The sequence below is a fragment of the Electrophorus electricus genome, chromosome 2, assembly GCF_041902795.1.
Source record: "Electrophorus electricus isolate QZ-2024a chromosome 2, ASM4190279v1, whole genome shotgun sequence".
NCBI lineage: Eukaryota > Metazoa > Chordata > Actinopteri > Gymnotiformes > Gymnotidae > Electrophorus > Electrophorus electricus.
In genome coordinates, this window is record NC_137498.1 from 32,841,451 (window position 1) to 32,862,008 (window position 20,558).

The window sequence follows — 20,558 nt, forward strand, 5'->3', positions numbered from 1 at the left end:
GCATGTCTTACCTCAGAACCTTCTCCTGCTCACGCTCTAGGCGGCCAGTCAGGAGGCGGTCATCACGATGACGTGCCTGCTCGTCTGCTTGCTCCTCCTCCTCGCGGTTTGGGCCTGTGGGGCAAAGGTAGCCAATAAGGACAAAGAGCCATCGTTCAACCATAGCACCGACATTTGTCCATTGTGGTTTATGATAAATAACTCATTATGGTTTCACAGGTCAGTGCACCCTCATGTTATCCATGAACACAGTCACTTCGTCTTGAATCGCAACTTTTGAACTTTCAGTGGTCAACAGCAAAACATTTGTGTTAATGTCAGCAAGTCAAGATTAGCTGGACTTTTTACAACTGAAAAAAAAGCTGAAAATCTGCCTTAAAGCTGCTTCTCAAACCACATTAATCAAGTTCAGACACGTCAAAAAGCAACAAACCAGCACGGTTGGGAAATACAAAGCAAATTAAAGACCATTTGCACTAAGCTCAGAACAATAACTTCAGTTCAAGACTGTCAGGTCCAACAAAGCATGTACTCCTCACCAATACTATAATAGCATGAGGAGATTAAATGTTAGGAAGGGTTAGACCACAACCATTTGGGAGTTTTGACAGACAAGACAGACAACATTTCACAATCTACATTAAGCCACTGGAGGTGTTCAAGCTTGCAGATAATGATGCAGACCCTTATTGACGATGAATGCAGCCTGACGAGAGTGATGCAGCACAAACGTATTGAACCTGGGTGATATTCACAGACAGTAGTTGGGAAGAGACTATGTTTTCCACCTTAGACAGGACATAAGAGCACATCTGAGTTGGAAGATCTTCACCATGCTCCAGGGGGATGGTCCCAGGGGGATGGTCCCAGGGGGATGGTCTCAGCCTGTTTCCAAGGTTACCGAAAGCTTTTACATGCTATGTGTTACATGCTATGTGTTTGCTTCAGAAACATTGCAGACTGGTCAAGCAGGGCTCATGGAATGCTCTTACGTCAAGCCTTTCCGCTCCTTCTTTAAATACTTTAAATACAAACATCTCACCCTGAAAGGGCTAATATTACTACAATCCCTTTGCACACAGGAGGACATAAATTAATGTCTCACTCCACATGCCCCCACCCTTCCTTTTTTCTCTGGACTGATTCTATTGCTTAGCAACAAACCTGAAGTCTTATTAGAATTCAGTGCTTGTTTACAGCTTTTAGTTCTGCTCTGTGAATTACATTTCTAATGCAGACAAGCAGGCAGTGTCTTAGTGAAAGGTTTAAGGCATTCCGCACTCTGGGACGCTGCTCTAGCACTGCTTGCGGCCAGGCCCCCAGCGCCGGCTTTGGCACGGAGTTTCTGCTGAGTGGTGTGAGGAATGAAAGCACCTTGGCTCCGCCTCCTGTGCGTGTTTTGTTTTCATGCTGAGGGCAGTACGACCTTGCCTCTGAGGCATGGCCAAACAAACAGCCTCCAAGCACATGCAGACAGGCAAGGTCAACAGGAGCGGTTCTTACTTTAGGGAATCAATTTTGGACATCAAACATGTGAAAAAGCACAGCAGCGTTTCAGAACGACTGCTCCACTGGATCATTTATGCTGCACTGAGAGGAAAAAAAAAGCTTCATTTTAATAATAGGGTAAAGGTACCTTTGATGCCTCTATTCAGCAGAGTTCTGTCGCGGTCCGATATGGAGCTGAGCTTAGTGCTGTTGTCTCTCTGCCGAGCCACGGCCACCGCGATGCCCACCGGTGGGTGGCGAACCTCAGTCTCCCCCTGAGAGGAACTCCCATCCCGGCCGAACGACTTGGCACTTTCTGGTCTCTCTGGCTCCCGCTTAAGCTGCTTGCCCAGCTGCTGGGCCCTAGAGGGCTGACCGGGCTCCAGTTTCAGACTACCCAGTCCCCCAAATGGGCTGCGGCTGTCAGTGCCCTGCCTGGAGGCCACCTCGCCTGAAAAGTTGCCACTGTACTTGATGAGACTCTGCATGGCAGAGACCTCACTTTGGGCCTCAGGGTGGCGCCCTCCCGGGCTGCCCATGCTGCCCAAGGGTCGGGGCACAGCTGCCGGGTCCAGATACATGTGCTTGCCCTCCTCCTTGGGCCGGGAACTGTGAGCATGTTGAGCTGCCAGGGCAGCCATGTGGCTGGTGTAGTTGCCCATCTCAAAACTCTTCCACTTGGTCTCGGCTGAGTGGAGTACAGCTGGATCCAGGGAAGAGAAGGAAGCCCCAGACCTTTGCACAACATCACGCTCCTGGCTCCGCCCATCCACCTCTGGCCCCATTTTGATCACGTGTTTGGGCATGGCACTGTTTAAGTCCCTGACATCTGGACTGGGGCCAGATGTACTTGTGTGCAGGTCCGACGGCAATGGCCTTTTCATGGCCAGGCTGGTGGCCCTAATGACCGAGCCCTCTTCTCTTACAACGTCTCTCTTGATGTCCCCATGAGGGGGAGACGTGCTCCTAACAGAGGAGCGCCCATGGTCTGTGGGCATCCTCTCAGACCCCACCAGTGGGGGCACTCTATGTGAATCCCCATCCCTGCTTTTTTCAGCTTTATTATCCCGAGCTTGTGAGGCAATCTGGATGGGCCCTTTCCGCTCATCGTAAACCTCGACAGAAGGCACATAAGTTGGAGCGGTCACTCTGTGTTCCTTGGCCGGCTCTTTGGCGGCCGAATAGAGTGGGTACAAGCTGGGCAGCATGTGGTGAGCGGAAGGGTAGTTGCCAGAAGACACCAGCCTGCCTGGGAGGTGGGCAGGGCTGCTCTGCAGAGAGGAGGGGCTTGTGTAAGACGCATGCAACGAACCGAGTGAAGTAGCTGCTGGGTCGTACCGTTTTTGCTTGTCGGCAGAGCCCAGCAGTCGGACGTTCTCATCGTCGTGCTCACGCCTCTCCTGCTCTGAATTCAGGTACCTGGACGGCGTGCCGCTGCCACTCCTGCAGTTGCCAAGTGAGGGGGGCTGGAGGGGGTGTTTGGGCTTAGTGTCTGCAGCACCTGAGCCTGGCGAGTGCTGGTGAAAAAAAGGCCACGTGTGCTCGGCTGCCTTAGCAGGTTGCTCCAAGCTGCCCGCCCTCCGCTCGTCCTCCACCTTCATGTCCTGGGTGAGGTCCACTACACTGTGGGGCCGCACCTCCTCCCGCTCCCGTGCCCGTTCCCGCCGTTGGATGCTGTGGCCTGGTTCACTCTTGCATTGCTTGTCCTTACCCACCTCGCGCACCAGGTCTTTGGAGCTCTTGAGGGAAGACAGGGCCTCCTTCTCCCTGGAAAGGGTGCCAGGCATATGAGCAACCAAGCCACGAGCCAGAGTGGGCTGGGAGGAGTGTACTGACCCTGGAAGGTAAAACCCATCTGGAAAGAAAAAGAGCACAGATTATGAAAGCCTAAATTCAGACAGCTAGGGTTAAAAGGTAAAGCAGCTCAAATGGTATTTAAATTGTCAAGGGCATGAAAAAAAAAAGGTTAGCTATATTCCACTTATCCTGAGAAAATCTGTACATTAAATTTCCTCCTTTATTGTGGTGTGGCCATCAAAGGATATCAAGAACCTCAAGTAGTAAAGCAGAACAGGAGCAGTGTCGTTTAGCTCATCTGAAACTAGCTTCATGCTCAACATGGCAAGATTTCATAGTGACATGTACAATTCAAGAAGTTAGTCTTGAATCTTTTATGCAACATGGCTATTTGGTATAAAAATCTCTTGAAGCTTCTGGACTCGAGTAGGAACAATTGGGAATATATTAAATCACATTTCACCAGTTCTTTGATAGACTGCACTAATGTCTGTGAATTAGATCTGAACAGAAGTTAAACGATTTAATATGTGGGAAAGCACAATTCACTACATAAAATGTTACTTCACAAATGAACATGATGCATAATGAACTAAATACATCCGTAGCAAGGAAACTGTTCTTTCCTTGTCCGTGATCTTGTCTCCTTTTAGGGTTAAAATACGAGTTGCCTTAATTTACTCAAGACTATTACAAGTAATAAAAGCAATATCAGTGGAGACTAAATGGAGAGGCAGCTGATCTCAACTTGTTTTGTCAGACAGACCTTTTTGGGGGTCGAAGAGTGCATGTTGGCCCAGCTGTGGGTGTTCAAGGTGACCCAGGGGAAGGTAGGGGCTAGGGTAGAGACCACTCGGGAGATGAGGGAACCCTGAGGGGAACAAAAAGAATAAACGAGAGAGAGAGAGAGAGAGAGAGAGAGAGAGAGAGAGAGAGAGAGAGAGAGAGAGAGAGAGAGAGAGAGAAAGAAAGAAAGAAAGAAAGAAAATGTTAGGCATACCAAGCCAATTAAGACACACATTAAGGATATTTCTAAAGCAAGTAAAAACACCTCTTATTTAGGTTTGCTGTAGAATTTCATAAATACCATCACATTTTCATAACTCGGTGTCAAGTGAACATTTGTACCAGACTTTGTTACCATTACAATAGTTTATCCCTCTTTTCACAAGCAAACAACAGACCAGGATTTAATCTCTCCTCATGAATCTGCTTCAAATGCAGAGCAGTAAACTGCCTTGGTAGAATCATAAAACAGAATTATGGACACCAAAAGCAGAGGAGAAAAATATTTTTCTTCACTTCTGACAGTTAGTCACTGGGGAGAGCCCATTCAAACATGCCCCAAGTCATGAATTTCAAGACTTAACCAATGACAGAGGAGCATGCACTATACACAAGTGCATAAACACTCCCGCAAGAAGGTCCAGTGAAACAGATCTGGAGAGAGACAACATTCTACTTCTTTAAATAGCACTTTAGCATGGCACAACAAGGTTGCTGGCACTATGAACAAACAGCCCTATAAAGATAAAAATAATTGACATTTCTCAGAGGAAGAGGAGCAGCAAATGCTAAGACCCCCACCCCTACCCCACAATCACCACAGGTTAATATGGAGTGACGCAAGTTTCTTGGCCGTGAATGATCGATTCTAATGGGGCAGCTGGGTGAGGGAGCCGGACTCTGGTGTGAAAGGAGGAGCTGCATGGGTGATGTGGATGGGTATTTATAGGCAGCAGCCCCCGAGGCAGGTAAGGAGCTTAAAACTGCTCTGACCTGTTGCGAGGTTTATGGAGAAGCTTGGCAGCGCGGCCCCCATCAAACGCCCTGGCCCCCAGCGTGCTCTGAACCCACACTGCCTCTGCCCTCAGGGGCCTGCGCACGCCCACATACTAAAATGTTGCTGTTTGGTTGGTTCCCCTCCCCTCCCCTAAGCTGGCACTTCAGAAGCATGCAATCATTTACAGCCCTCACAGCCATGTCGATTTTGAGTGGCTGGGGGGGGGGGGGGGGCAAGAGGTGGTGGCATGACTCAAAAACAACCTAAATGAGATGAGTCACCAGTGAGTCACACAGTGCTCAACACACTGGGACTGCTGAAAGGAGGGGAAGGCAGGTTTGGCAAAGGCCTACAATGCAAATAAAAGAAACACTGAAATTCCGCATCTCCCTGCCTCTAGGCCAAATCAACATGGAAATTGCTGAAGAAAGGTCAAGCAGCCATCACACAGGACAGCCTGCTATATTAGAGGGCCACGGCCACTGGGCCATCTGGTAAGATTCCACTGCAGCTTCTGTCACCGAGGGGAAAAAAGGGGGAGAACTGTTCAGAGAGCAGAAGTTATTTCCAAATAACAGTATCTGCAACAAATTGGCCAAGCATGGCAACTTCAAAAGGCAAAGCATCGTGCATGCATACACACTGCATACATGCATGCGCGCATACATAGTTCTATTAAACATAAAACTATGAAAAAGAAGAACTGCCTTTGATGACTCGGTTTTATGAAAAGGTCCATAAGCATAATGGACCATCTTTGGCATCTATGTAATTAACATCAAGTCCCATCATCAACATGTGACATAAGCTTTTATTCCATGGGTGCACTGTTCAGTGAGACACATAGGCACCTAATACATACAGGGTCTTCTAGGGGTAGATCAGGGGTAAGCTAATCTTAGTTTCCAGAGGCGTGATGAGCACTTAGTTGGGGCAATCAGCTGGAGTGGCCAGGCAGTAGGCGATGCTGCTTAAGGCTGTTCAGTAGAGTCTGGTTTGCATGGAGCAAAATCTTCAGCTGGCCCTTAAAACAGCTCAAAATAGGTTTGATTCAGCTCTGAATGGAGCACTGTGTCAAACAGGGATACAAACACAGTCATATTACTGAGCCACGCCCATGTCACTGAGAGAAGGCGTTTATGTGCATGTTTTGTATGGTTGACCTCACAGATAAGCCCCCAATTTAGAATTCTCTGTTTGGCGGCCATGAACTGGAGTGGGTGGAAAAACAGGAAACTGTGAAGCTCATGCTCACATCTGTGGTTTTATTTGGTAACAAATAGGCAAAGCATCAAGGCTGAACTATTTTGAGAAACTACAACCAGTCCCAAAATGACATGGAACAGCAACACAGGAAAGTCAGTTATCAGCTTTTCATTACTGCACTCCAAAGCTAATCCCAAAATTAACTCTAGTCTCAACTGTGACCTCTGTGATTAGTTAACAGCAGAAAGTGCCAATTAACGCGTTTGTTCCTGCTACACCCCAAAAACTGATTCCTAGTGACAAATAGCACTAGTCATCAAATGATTAGACCAACAAATCACATATTTAGCTGTGTACCAAGAGCCCCTCTTTTCTATGTTTAACAAAACTACTGACAAATCAGGTGTGCTCACAAATCCCACATGCAATTCTGATGTCAATAACAGAACTAATACTACATTCCAAAAAATAATGTTCACACCTAACCAAGAATGATTAGCATTTTATCTAAATAACTATTGTAAAAAAATTACTTCTAAAAACTGCATTGTAACTAAGAAAAACAGAAACTGTTCCATACTGATTAAGATACTGCGTGCGCTGAGGCCATTTTAAAAATGACACTAGTTGTAACAGACCTTCTCTGCACCAGGAAGTTCAAAGGCTTGCTTTTAATAGCCCGTCTCAGGTGACATGATAGTGCTATGCTGTTAATATGCATTCCAGCACCAGTCCAAGAGAGGACCGAAGACCCTCTACCCTTAGCAACAGGAACAGAGAGAAAACTATTCTGTTTATTTCTGCTTTCCTCTATACACCCACCACCCCAAGGGGTGAGAGAAATGCAAGCAAGCAAAGCGCTCCCAATTTAGGGCACATCTAATCTCTGTTTCTCTCGTGCAAGAGTAAGCAAATCTCAGCCTCTGCAATATCTGTAAGGATAATTAGTTTTGGCTGCCTGTAGCCCTTTGCTAAGGTTCTGCTTCCTCGCACCACAATGCGCGCAATAGCCTTGGTATGGGGGCACGACCATACTGGCCAGTCAGCTCACAGAGAACCCCTAAAGATTAAAATGGGGAAAAGGAAGAAAAAGAGCATAATCCAGCCAAATCACAGCCTGCTGATTTAGGCAGACCAGTGATATCATGAAATGGGAAGATACAGTGCCTGGCCAAAAAAAAGGGTCACCACCTGGATTTAACTAAGCAACTAGGTAAGAGCCTCCCATTGGATAATTACTGCATGGGTGATTATGTTTCAGCTGGCAACAAGTTATTTAACCCTAACTGATGTAGTGAGTAGCTTCTGTGCAACTCGGAACAGAAATAAGTGCTGTGACATTGCAGAAACTTGTGGAAATGATAGCACAGCAAATGCGCACCATAATCAAAGCTAAAGGCGGTCCAACGAGATATTAGTGTGTGTGACCTTTTTTTTTGGCCAGGCAATCTATAAAGGCAGCTTCTTGGAACTGGTGAATGATTTAACCTCATTCTTCCTGGATGCATTGCTAAGAACAGAGAAAGTTATATTTAAGTAATTGAAATCTGCCTTAAAATGGCACCATCACAAAAAGAATCCATTAACATTCAAAAGTATGGGCTCCAGCACTGTGAGACCTTCCTGACTAGTCCCCTCCCTTTGGGAGGCCATGCTCATTTAACCGAGGAGACTGGGTGTGAAGATTGAGTCAGAAAGGAGCTGTTGGTGAGGAGGTGGATGTTAGATGCATGTGGTTTTAACACAGAGCAGATTAGCAACAGCTGGTGGCAACTAAGGTGACCTTTAACACATCGCTTTGTTAACACCTCAACTTTCCTTCTGAACTTCCTCTCAGAGCATTTCCAAAGTGTGCCCCCCACCCCCGCAATTCTTGCTTCCACACCAGGAATTGGGAGCCGTTATGGGGAATTGGAACCACACCAGCATTAGGCGCAGTAATGGGGAAGTCTAGTGAGCTGCAAGGTGGTGCAACAGATCCTAAGGCAGGGCCAGACCATATAAACCATCCATCTTGGGTCACGGCGCGTGGTGGCAGGTGCAGAATCCCCATCCATCATATCTTTGCAGAGAACACCACCCATGCCACCTGCCCACCGGCGCAGTCCAAAGGTGAGCAGCATGCATTATCTGCACATCTGATTCCAAACCCACGCTAGTCTTGTGCAACAAGTTGATAAAGGCACTTGGCAAACACTCACGCTATCGGGTCGGCATTAATTACTTCATGACCATGGAACTGAAGGCTGCGTAACACTTTTGAATTACGAGCATAGAGAGCAAATTCCATGGCAGCTGGGCAACATGGGAGGAGTGATGTGGAGGCTCCTGGCTCTCTGGTAAAGCCTGGCTCACTAGAGGGTCCATTCTTGAACACCACTTGCTCAGCAAAATCTCATCACCACATACTGAGAGACACCTTATTTTAGTCAACCAGGCTAATGCTTGAGGTGTTATCATGCAAAAAATGTAAAGCACCATTACAAACAAACAATTCAGTTCATGTTTATTAAATGAGCAGAGGGACGTGGGCTAGCTTGGCCCTCCTTGGCTGTGACATGCCCAACTATAACACATCGTGTATCCAAACAGCAGAATTCTGCAGCTACCACTTCTGATTCTCCTGCTAATAAGGGCCAGGTGTGCCCTGCAGAACAAACTCACATGTTTAAATACTTTCACAGGCCAGCAAGAGTGAGCACACTTCAATGTCAGCTATTCATCACATTTCTATGCAGGCAGAGCAGGGTAGGCATGCTGCGGTTGGCGCCTTAGCCACATAGACAATCGACACTCTTCTCTGCTGAGACTTGAAACAAAAGCCAGTGGCTGTGGGGCCCGTCAGCGAACCTCGTTAATAACCCGCCCACGGCCGTGTGTGCCTCACAGACCCCTTGCTCGGCCCCATGCGTGGGTGAACCATTTTGTAAGCTGGAATAGCAGCCCACTCAAAATGGCAGGGTGGGAGCACCTTCAAAATGTGAAGGAGTGATGTGAGAAAGGGCCATAAACCTGTGCCACACCAGTAGGACAAGGGCTTGCCCCATTCACAAGGAACCAGCTGCCTCAGTTGAGTGTATACTGGAAGCAGAGATGGCATGTATAAGAGTGGGGAAAACAACAACTTTAAAATGTTAATAAAGCAAAGACAGCAGCACTTTGAGAGAGACCATTACAAAAACAAAGTAGAAACTGCAATATCTCTCCATTTACCTCTTGGGTATTGCTCATTGCCTCACAGCAGCTGTTCCAAGAGAGGAACTGGTTAGAAATGCACTCCTGCACAGCAGTGATGTGGTCTGCTGCAGGGATAAAATTGACTTTTTTATTTTTATTGCTACAGCTGTAGCAGCAGCAGACCACTCACACAAAATATGGTTTATTGACTCTGAAAGAGAGGGTAAAACGATCAGGGCTGCACAAGCCGGGGCTGATATTTCACATCGCTGGGCTCCAGTTCAGAGTGACCGGAGCACTCGCGCTCCACCTCATCACACGCAATAGCAGCTTTTTGCAATGGAGACAAGGCCTTTGAAGCTGCCCGCTTTGCACCCTTATACTTCTAGTCTACAATGAGCCACTATTAGCTTCAAAGCTAAAGCAGCTCAAAAAAGGCAGCAAGAAGCCTCAGCAGGCTGCATCACAGCCATCGGCACACCCTGCCCGTCACCCGGCCTCTGACCCTAGCCTTTGTCCTGGCCTGGAAGATCATGCTCCATTTAAAGCTGTAACATGCTGGGCTGTTCTTTACCTAATGCTTGACATGGGCATACAAACACACAGAATGAAAAAGTGAAAAGAATATGTGAGAGAGAGAGAGAGAGAGAGAGAGAGAGAGAGCGCGAGAGCGAGAGCGAGAGAGAGCGAGCAAGAGAACGTGCAGTGGAGCCTTACCTTCGTGTGAGTGAGAAGCCCAGAGCTGAGCCATCTGCAGGCTGGCATGGTTGGGTGCTCTGAAGGCAGGGTCAGAGGGCAGGGGGGCAGGACCCGCATGCGGATTGGATGAGCTCACGTAGCCACCGAGGAAACTAGAGGCACCTGGGAAGGCATCACCTGCATAGGAGCAAAATACATTCTTCAGTGTCAGCACAGAAGCAAAGTATGCTCTTCAGAGTCAGCACAGGGAGGAAGGCAGCGCAAATGAAGTACAAGCGCAGCGTCACCTGAGACATTCGCATTCCTGAGAGGACAAAGAGAGCTGGAGCCAAGCTGAAATGATCACCCGGAGAAAGGTGGGGTTAGAGGTCTGTGGTTTCTTTTGAATCTCAACAGGGCCACAACCTCAGATCTGGTTCTACTGCCACAGCACCCTCTTCCTGTGTACTGGGATGTGTGAATAGACCACAAGCGCAAATTGCCACTTGCTTGTAAACAAATGCCATAAATAATTATTAGTCATCTTAAATGTTACATTACAGTAGCCACCAAATGTATGGTTAAGAGAAAGAGAGAATGCACAAGTAAAATGTGCTTTCAAATGCTAGCTCCAAAACTGGCAAAGGGAAGGACACATGGATGCACAGGACATTTAGTTCACACCCCCCACTGTCCCACACCCTTCTAGAGCTGTCAAGGGCACCCTGAGGGGAAAAAAAAGGATAGCCATACCTCTCACATTGCTACTCCACAGAGATCTGGGGACACATTTTAAAAGTACAGGGGGTGGGTTGGGTGAGACTGCTTAAGATGGGGACAGATAGTTTACTCCTCATCTGAACCTAACAATATTCCTGCTGTTTAAATGTGAATTAAACCATCGTCAGTTCACTTTGCATTGCATAGCGCATTGGACCATGACATATGAACAGGAAGAGCGGCCAAAATGAGTGAGCGTTTGCTGAGATTAAGCCCTTCTTCCCTCCCACGCAACGCCCCAGCCTGCTGGCAGAGGAGCCTTCACACTTACTACACAAATGGGAGAGGGCCTTGGACATGCTCACATACGTGTGCATGCACATGCTTGCTCACACCCACCCTCATGTGCATACACGCATGCCTATGCACACACACACACGCACACACACAGCCTCAGTGACCTTCCACAATTGGCCCGTTTTTTTTTTTTTTCTTCTCCGCCTCTCCTGCATGTGTAAACGACCCATTAGCATGAGAAGGGGAGCATGGACAACAGGCCTTAGACAGCAACAGGAGGCCTCTGGAGCAGGGGCTTAGCATGCAATTAACTTGCCTGAGGAGAGATCCCGCTGCATCGCGGAGGAGCCAGGCTGTGCAGGCCCACACTACCACTGCCAGCCTCTCATCTATAGGGGGCCAGATTAGAGCCTGGGCAGTGGCGAGGTGCTCATGCGGGGGTAAGAGATTTGAAGCATATACTCCTGGCAGCCTGGTCATCACAGTGATGAGCCCAAACGTTGCACATGTATTTAAGCATTGTTTGATGGACCCAGAAAAGGAGGGACATGCACAGCTGTCGTTTAGCTCTAGCGGGTTGCAATCAAATGCAAGACTAGTCTCTTCCCAAAGTGCATCCCGCTTCAATGCCTGCAAGCAGCTTCTCCGCGTGACCCTGTGTGGCTGACACTCCCAAGCTCGCCAGGACAGTGAGCCATCTCAGAGTGGCTCATCAGCTGTTGTCCTGCTGTTCAGCATGACGCCCCCGATTGCCCTCCGGCTTGGCAGGTCAAGGCCAGTTCAGCTTCCTAAACACACGGGTACTTCTTCACAGGGCAGCGCGCACTTCCCCTGCTCAGGCTAGGCAGACACCACCACAGATGCACTGAATGGTGCAGGAATTTCCTAATTGCTCATACTGCTAAACTGGAGTGTGAGCCAGAAGCTTTCTGGTAAACTCTCACAATCCCACCCCCCATAATTAAAGGCAGACCCTTAAAGACAATCCCAAAAGAACTGCTGTAAAAAGAGAAAAAAAGAAAACACGCTAATTAGAATTCAAGACCTTAAACTGAGACACAGGAAGAGAAAAGGAAAAAAAACCCACAATACTCAGACCTACTTTCAGCTGATCGTACAAAGCACAGCACCTGCCCGGAAAAACAGTACTGCACTACAAAGACCAGCATTATCAGAGCCGTTACAATACAGCACTAAAGTAAGGACTGAACTGCACATTAATTCATGTGTTGGGCGGAAGAAGTGCATTTAGAGTTAACGTGAAATAGCTTCAGGGAAAAGCACAGCTGAAATGCCACACAGGAGTTAACAGAATGAGAACAAGAAGGTGCTACAAGACTGGCCTGTAACACGTGCTGCAAAGGTGATCCATTAAACTTAAGCCTCTATAGCATCTCGAGCCCACCCTTGGGTGAACACGATAGCACTACGTTCCAGTAACTAAATGCTTTCCATACCATCCATACCAAGGAAAGCATGGCACCAGCCCAACAGCAAGACACATTACTGCAGTTGCACAACATCCATCCAACAGGCTCCCGCTGCTGGATACAGCAGCATTGAGAAGGGCGAAGCAACAAGTGCAGATAAAGCAAACTGCTCTGGGGATGTCATAATAGGGGAAACCGCTTAAGGGCTAAAGGAAGCTTTAGGGAAGCCATGTCACAGAACAAGTAGCCCAACATTACAAAATCGAGATCCGTCCACTAACTGGGGAGGAGGCTGAAAGTCTAAATCACTCAAGTCTTCCACAGATTCCGCATGCTCATTCCTCGTTCCCCTTTGATGTGGCTCGAAGGCTGGCTATTTTTGAAGCCATTATTCTGCAGGGAGCAGAATCTTCCTATCACTGCTTTTGCTGCCGTTACCACCCACTGGAAAACACGACATTCCGTATCTTTTCTCATTGCGGCGCAGCACCTGTGAGGCAGCAAAAACATGCCAAGTGTACCCGTTCCAACATGTCAACCTGGATGTCACACCATCGGCCAAAATTCCTACACCTCTACAGTACTGCGGGGCTCAAACAGAAACTTTTGTTTCAGCTCTGCTGACAACAGGGGAGTGACAAAATAATTGTTGCATGCAGCAGCGGGTCGTACAGGCTAAAGTAAGCCCCTGCCTGATAGATGAGGGCGCTTCTCAGCTTCAAGCCAAAAAGGCGTCACTGCCTATTCACTCCACCAAGGCTACAATTGTGTCAAACAATGCATCTCATTTGGATTTGGTCTAGTAACAGGCACGGATAATGTGCTGTTTCCCCATCCCCCTCTCTATACAGAAGTTAATGTTTAGTTTTATCAGCACATTTTGCTCACTGAGTGTGCTGTGCAGCCTTAGAACAAAGAAAAAGGAACTCAGGAGACAAAAATAATCAACGTTGCACTTTAATGAACTACTGTTCACCAAACTGGCTTCTTCTTAACTTTAAATTTGGTGAGGAAAACATTCTGAGCTGTAATAACAGGAATTTTTGTCCTCCTAAAGCTGATGGATAGATGCAGGGAGTAGGCATGAGCATGAGCAAGCCCACTTGCCACTCTGGAGGTGCTCCAGATGAGGCCATGGTAACCTTACCTGGTCTGCTTACTCCAGGCTCTGCTGCTGTGTTCAGCACAGCTCTGTGTTTTATGGGACAGTGAGCCATGGTTAAATAATGCCTGTGACCCACAGGCTGCAGGAGAGGCGGGGCCTGGAATTTTCTGCACTGAATTGCAATTACATGACTGAACTTAATGATGTGAAGCATGGAGCGAATGCAAAGATTTATACTGGCCATTATCAGATTGCTCTAGAAATCCATTTTAAAACTGCAGCTGTGGATAGATGCCTTTCTAATGTTAATATCTATGATGGAAAAAAAAGCTGCTCACCACTTTTTCATTACCTACACAAAGATGTGCATGGAGATTAGCAGCATGGTCTCACAAAATACGGGTGCGCTTACACAGGCTTCTGCGTTCAAGAACGGCAAGCTCACCTGAGCCACCTTCTATCTGTAGAGAAATTGTCATATGGTGACAGATGTATGAGATGACAGACTTTTCCATTTAAAAAAAACAAACATACAGAAAGCTCAAAAGTCAAAAGATAGTGTGCTGGCATAAGAACAATTCAATAATAATAACTAATCAAAAAAGGCTTGACCAATAAACCCAAGGGAAGGCTTTAACCGTAACATCATGGTTGAGAACGCAATATAATTTTTTCCACACCATTCAGCTGGTCAGGCAGAAAGCAATTTTGTCCAGTTGTGTAGCTCTAAGCAACACAAGCCCAATTTATATACATTTGTTTAGGTATGACAAATGTGAACCATAAACAAAAGCACTGGTATAAATATAACTGATAAAACAGCTAAACATTTAAGCACACAAACTGTTCATAATAAGTGATGCTGTTTCAGCAATGTCCTGCTAAAATCCCTGATATCTGATTAATCGTTTTCTGAGCAGTACTAAAAAGGAATTCACTACAAAGTATAAAAAAAAAATTTTTAAATGCTCTTCTAACAGCAAGTATCGAATCGAATCCACACTTTCTGTATGGAAGATACTCTAGTGCTCCAGGTCAAATCTGTATCCCAGATATAATGGTCTCTCACAACCTACTGATATTCAAGCTTCGGGAAAATTGCTCGTAGTTCATGCAAACTGATTTTACCAAACGTGTTAGACAACTGCTGAGATCAAAATATCTGGTACATTTGGTTCTTAGGTGGACAGCATGTGTGTCAAGCTTCTGAGTTTGTATTTATGCAATGTTTATTCACTGACCCAAGTAAATAAAGCTAGTGCGCATTTATAAGTGCTGGAGCATTTCAAGAACTAGGAAAAAATACTATTGAGATGAAGTCTGGCAGTGTTTTAGGTTTCATAGTAAATGGGCCAGGGAGAGAAAACAGGAGAAGATGGATATCAACCTTATTGGTTAGGATTTCCTGAGCACCCAAAACTGGGAGAGCAGTGAAAGAGTCTGAAGGGCTAGTTAAGACCATTGACAAAAACTTGCAAAAAGGCAGCACATAACACTTTAAGGAAAGGTCATGCCAAAAATATGCCTACACATATGCAAATTACACATCCATGTAAACAATGGCCTTCCCAGAAGAAGCAATTTACTACAACAGGTTATTTCTCAAGGATCTGCCACACGAGGGGGGAACGAGGAACAGTTGGAGGCTCTTCAGCACTTTGTGGTGATTGTTGTAACACAAGATATGAAAGAACAGCAGGCTTGGTTTTCACTTCACATCCTTTGTTATTTTTTTTAGAGGCATGGTTTAACCCTAGTCACACCAGCCAGGTCACTACTCCTGTGTGTAGCCCTTCCCACAACACACACAAATTATCCAGTGGCCTTTGTCCAGCACCTCAGAACCACGTTTGTGTGTGTGTGTATGTGTAATCATCCTCTGTGACTCAACAAAAAGTAAATTAGCAAATCAGCATCAGTACAGTATTACATCACTACTAAAGAAAAAAAAAGGACACCCACCACCCCATATCAGCTTCACCATTAGGCCTACCTTTGACAGAGTAAAACAACTCTTAGGAAAGACCAAACAATGCGACTTCCTACTAAACTACTGAGAACTTCCACCACCACAAAACAAACAAAGAAAGAACTAATGCATAAACATGACTTAAATCCTGGCAGAAAAAGCAGGCCTGTTTGTGTGCTCCTTCAGATCAGGGATATGAATTAAATAGCACCCACATGGTGTATCTTTTCTAGGGCATAGGGCTGTGTAACACAGAAACCTGATCTCATCTACCTTCCAATCACTTACCGTCAAATTACATTTTAATAAGGCTTCTTCTACAGCCATCTCTGGCAGATGTTAAATGAGGGATTTATCAAGTCAATGTGCTTAATTCCAGCAATTTTCAACATGCAATGGATACATTTCTAGGGAACTAAGCACTATTATTTCATGCTATTGCCATCATACTACCCATTGAGTGGGTTTAAAAAATAAATATCAAAAGGCCTTCTGGAGAAAACCATTCCAATGTGTACACAAAAAATTAAAAGATAAATATGACACGAAAGCTTGTTTCCTTCCTCTCTTGGAAAAAGATAATTACACATGTTTATCCAAACATTAACAGTAGAAAAATAAAGGAGTTGCAGATGCCCTCCAGGAAATCACCATCTCCCATCATAAAAATGCACCCATGTGAGGAGGAGGAGGGGGGGGTTGCTTTTAAAAGACGTGAGTACACAGCCTATGAAGGATGAGCCAATGGCTCTATGCGCCGGGGCACTAAACACTTTATGTTTAATTCAGAGGAAAGTCAAGGCTGCAGGAGGCAGACACACACACCCTCCCCCTCTCTCTCTCTGTAGGTGCGTGCGCGCATCCCCTTCACCACACCATGCCGGACAGAGGGAGGGTGGGGGCCCCCAGACACAAGCACCCCTGCATTTCATTGCAGCGTCCTGCCTGTCACAGCGGATCACAACGAGGACCTTGTCTTATGGCAGCGACTGTAGAGCATGTCTGACCCACGCTGGGGGAACACAGTAGCCAAAGCCTGCCTTCCATAGCTGGGGACAGTCGCGAATCAACCCAGTTCTCTGGTGAGGTGCACCGCTAAACAAACAGCAACAAATCACCACTTTAGCACCTTTGCACCGTGCTTTATAGAAGTGTGCCTTTAACCTTGAAACTGGAGCGTGGAGACGAGTGTGGAAATGATAACACCCAAACTGCAGAGTCTCTTTTCACAAGCAATCACCTCCTGTGCCCTTCAGGGCATAATTCTGGTCTTATGCCCTTCTTAAGAGTTAAACAGGATTAGGCAACAGGACTATTCTCCCAATAGTCATCATAATGTTTGCATAACAAACAGCAAATTAAAAGTGGAAAGGCAATGAGGAAGGTGCAGGGGAGCAGGGGCCTTCATGCTTGCTCCAAGCAGTTCTGGCCCAATCCAATGGGATGCAAGGGATGCTCAGGTCTACCCAGATGAAACGGAAGTAGATCCTTGATCTGGGCTGCATGCGAGTCTGCCAATCTGCTCTGTGCCCTTGGGCGAGCTCATCTGAAATGCCAAAAGAGGTTACACAACAAACTGTGAACATGTCACATCCATACCACCCCCACCCCCCCCCAGTAAACAAAAAGTTTAAAGAGATAAATAGCTTACTTTCTACAAGATGGAATGGAGTCATGGAGGGAAGTGGAGCAGACCAACAGAGATTTGTACAGGGAACAAGGGGGACTGATAGGATGATGGGAAAGAGAGAGGCAAGGTGTCAGCGGTGAGCCCTGACTGTAAGCCAGACGACCAGAATCTGCAAACTCAAACCAGGCTCTGAAACACCAACAGGGCTGGAACTGCTGGATTCTCTGACGCACCATATGAAAGGTGATCAATCGCACACTCCCAAAGGCACCTCACTTCAAACACACATCAATCCAAGATTTACATTCCCCCACCCCCTGGCCTTTAGTTAGACAAGCTTTTATGGACACCATGTCATGGACCCCGAGTGTGCTTTGGTGCAAAAATATGTACTCATTTCATGCTGTGCACAATGAATGAAACATGAAAATAAAATAAACATTAACCTCTTGAGCCATTACCATGGGTTTAACAAACTACACAACCATTACTAAAGTCAAAGATATTAAAAGACTGTATGTGTTCAGCCTTAAAAGAAAGATCATTATCTAAAGAACAATGGGAAAAACATTAACCAGCAAACATAGCTCAAGTAAATTTGGTGAATCATTCTCTAAGGAATAGAAAGCCATATAAAGTCCAAGTAGGTTAATATGCTTTGACAATTTTAATTTGTAAGCCATTACTGTTATTGACCATTACACAATTTTTAGTTGGTTTTAGCTCGAGCTAAGGGGCAGATTCAAAACAATGAAATGGAGCACTTAGAAGATTGTACAAACAGCTGTTCAAAACTGACCATTCATGAAAATAAAGAAATAAATAAAAATGCTGCTGTAAATGCTGGTGATATCACACAAGTGCAACTGATCAAGCTTTAAGGGTTTTGAACATTTATATGCAACAACTATACAGTTTACTCATGTAGCACTTAACCATCCCATGGAACCTCACTGGGACACAACACGAACTTCAGAAGCAGTGGATAAAACCACGTTAAACTCTGGCAGTCAGTCATTTATTTTCAAGCTGAACCACCAAAACTGTATGGCAGCCAGCCATGTGAAACATGAAAGCAGGGAACAATGTGTTCATCAGTTCAAATAAGCAGTGATGGAAGCAGAAAAATATAGGTATCTGACATGAGCAGATATGAAAGACAAACAGATAAACAGATCCAGTTATCTGCATGGGCTATAGACAGGCTGGTTCAGCTGTTCCCCTGAAATGGACAAAACTAGACTAGGAAACATGGAGGAGTTGGTGAGTGAGCTGGACTATAAAGGTATAAAGTGGTTGGTATTATATTTTACTGCATGACCGGCAGGAGCATCAGACTCAGCTTCACAGAACTCCTTCAGAACTCCATTTCAGTTCAACGAAAAATATTCATCTGGTGCTGCGGATTCGTGTGAACATTTCTGAAAGGAGTGCCTGGTCTACTGCTTACAGGTTGCATGATCTAGCTCAAGCTTTAAAAATGTTGGACTCTGAAGACGACATCAGTGCAACAGACTATATAGAACTACTTCTGAATCTGTTTCAGGGAGGGAAGATTATAACCTACACACGTGCATACACACGTTCAGAGAAGCCAGTGTGAACTTAAGAATGCTTCACTCCATTTAAAACGATGAGGCATGGGGGCTGTGCTCACATGCTCCTCAACTCTACCAACATGTGACTCCATCCCAGCCTAGCCCAAGCTTTTCCTTGCCTCACAGAGAGCAAAAGGTTCAAAGAGACGTTTCTTTTACAACTTCTTTAAATTCCAATCCAATTCAAAGGGTCATTCCAATTCAACCCAAAAAGGTTATTTCCCCATTTCCCTCTGCATGAGAACAATACATAAAACAACTCCATTTACAACCGACACGTCTATGCACTCGCTCATAGCTATCCAATAACCTCAGTTTAACCCATGGGTTTAATCAACCTCTTCCATAAAAATAAATGAAAGAAAACAGATTGGCACTTGCAAAGTTGCCATAAAAATTATATATTTAAAATTAATCAGGGGGGTTTGTTCTGGAGAAAGACTTACAAAATAACAAACCAAATATTTTTTCCCTTGTCATGAGCAAATTTGGCTGTTGAAAAGTTATAAGTGGAAGACATTGCATTATAATGTAGTCAGGAAACTGAATCATTCTACAAACAGGCACTTTTACCTCACTAGCTCTCTAAGCAAAGAGGCCTCTTCAGCTAAAATAAAAATAAATTAAGATGAAATGAAAAAAGAAAAAAAGCCTGTGGATGTACAATGAAGAATGTGTAATCACCTCAGACAAGAAGAATTTAGAAGAGAAATCCTCCGTTATATACTGGGTAGTCGTAAGATAAAAATAAAAATAAAGGAAATGTCTGAAGAGGCGACCTTTGCACAAGAGATGTTAGGGAGAATGCTATTCTTGGACAGCCAAAGAACAACTAAAAATCTGTAACCAGAGTATTGCTGTAAAACAGCAATATAGAGAATATGCAGACACTGCTGGGATAACATGTCAGAGCAGATACATGCAGCAACGTTTTCAACAGTACACAAGCAGCATGTCAAGTCACAAGAAGCAGCATGTATCTCCCTCACACACACACACACACACAAATAAAAGCAGACAATCTTTTATCCAGTTCCTTTTAAAACCAGGAACATATATCAAAGCACTGTAACAAACAAACCTTGTTATATGTTAATCATTTAAAGTATTAAAGAGCAGTCAGAATTCACTGACATGTCAGTTTCTTATCAGCCTCTTATCAGTATGAAAGCAATCAATAGTATTGAATGGGCATTCCAAGATAGCAGGGTACCAACACTATTTTTAAGTTCATTAATGTCCAGCAATTACAAAACTGAGGCTGGTTTAGGGTAAATCAAAATATAAAATAGCTCATGAGGATAAGCCCTCTTCACAATGACAGAACATGATGAATGAGGAATCAGATTTCATTTGCCAGTTTATGCAAGAACTTGATGACGACACCATTAAACAAATCAATTCCAGTTTAGCCCTCCAGCCATTTGGACATTCCAAAAAAAAGAAGAAGAAAAGAAAAATCCTGCTGCAGCATAATGTATTTACCGACACCATCTGAAGTACCCCTAACACGTAATAGGAAATCCCACATAATTTTGTCCAGCATTGTCTAAAATAGGCTATATGTGGGTAGAGAGAATTGCAGAGATAGAATAATGCAAAACATTAATGTACAGGTAAAGATAAAAAAGTGAGAAGGTCATTTCATGTTTTATACTGCTCAGCTGAAGTTAGCAGTAA

The 20,558-nt window shown here is 45.3% G+C and overlaps 1 protein-coding gene across 8 annotated transcripts in view; it reads right to left on the reverse strand.

Annotated features, from left to right (window-relative positions):
* The window catches only part of tnrc18 (trinucleotide repeat containing 18), a 50,539-nt gene that overhangs the window by 26,194 nt on the left and 3,787 nt on the right, over positions 1–20,558 (reverse strand). For all 8 annotated transcript variants that reach the window (XM_081699444.1, XM_081699441.1, XM_081699448.1 and 5 more), the window contains exons 3-6: positions 10,169–10,327; positions 4,052–4,156; positions 1,637–3,343; positions 12–114 (exon numbers count right to left, since the gene is read on the reverse strand). In XM_081699444.1, the coding sequence (XP_081555570.1) occupies positions 12–114; positions 1,637–3,343; positions 4,052–4,156; positions 10,169–10,327 (2,074 nt within the window). The remainder of the gene's footprint in view (positions 1–11; positions 115–1,636; positions 3,344–4,051; positions 4,157–10,168; positions 10,328–20,558) is intronic.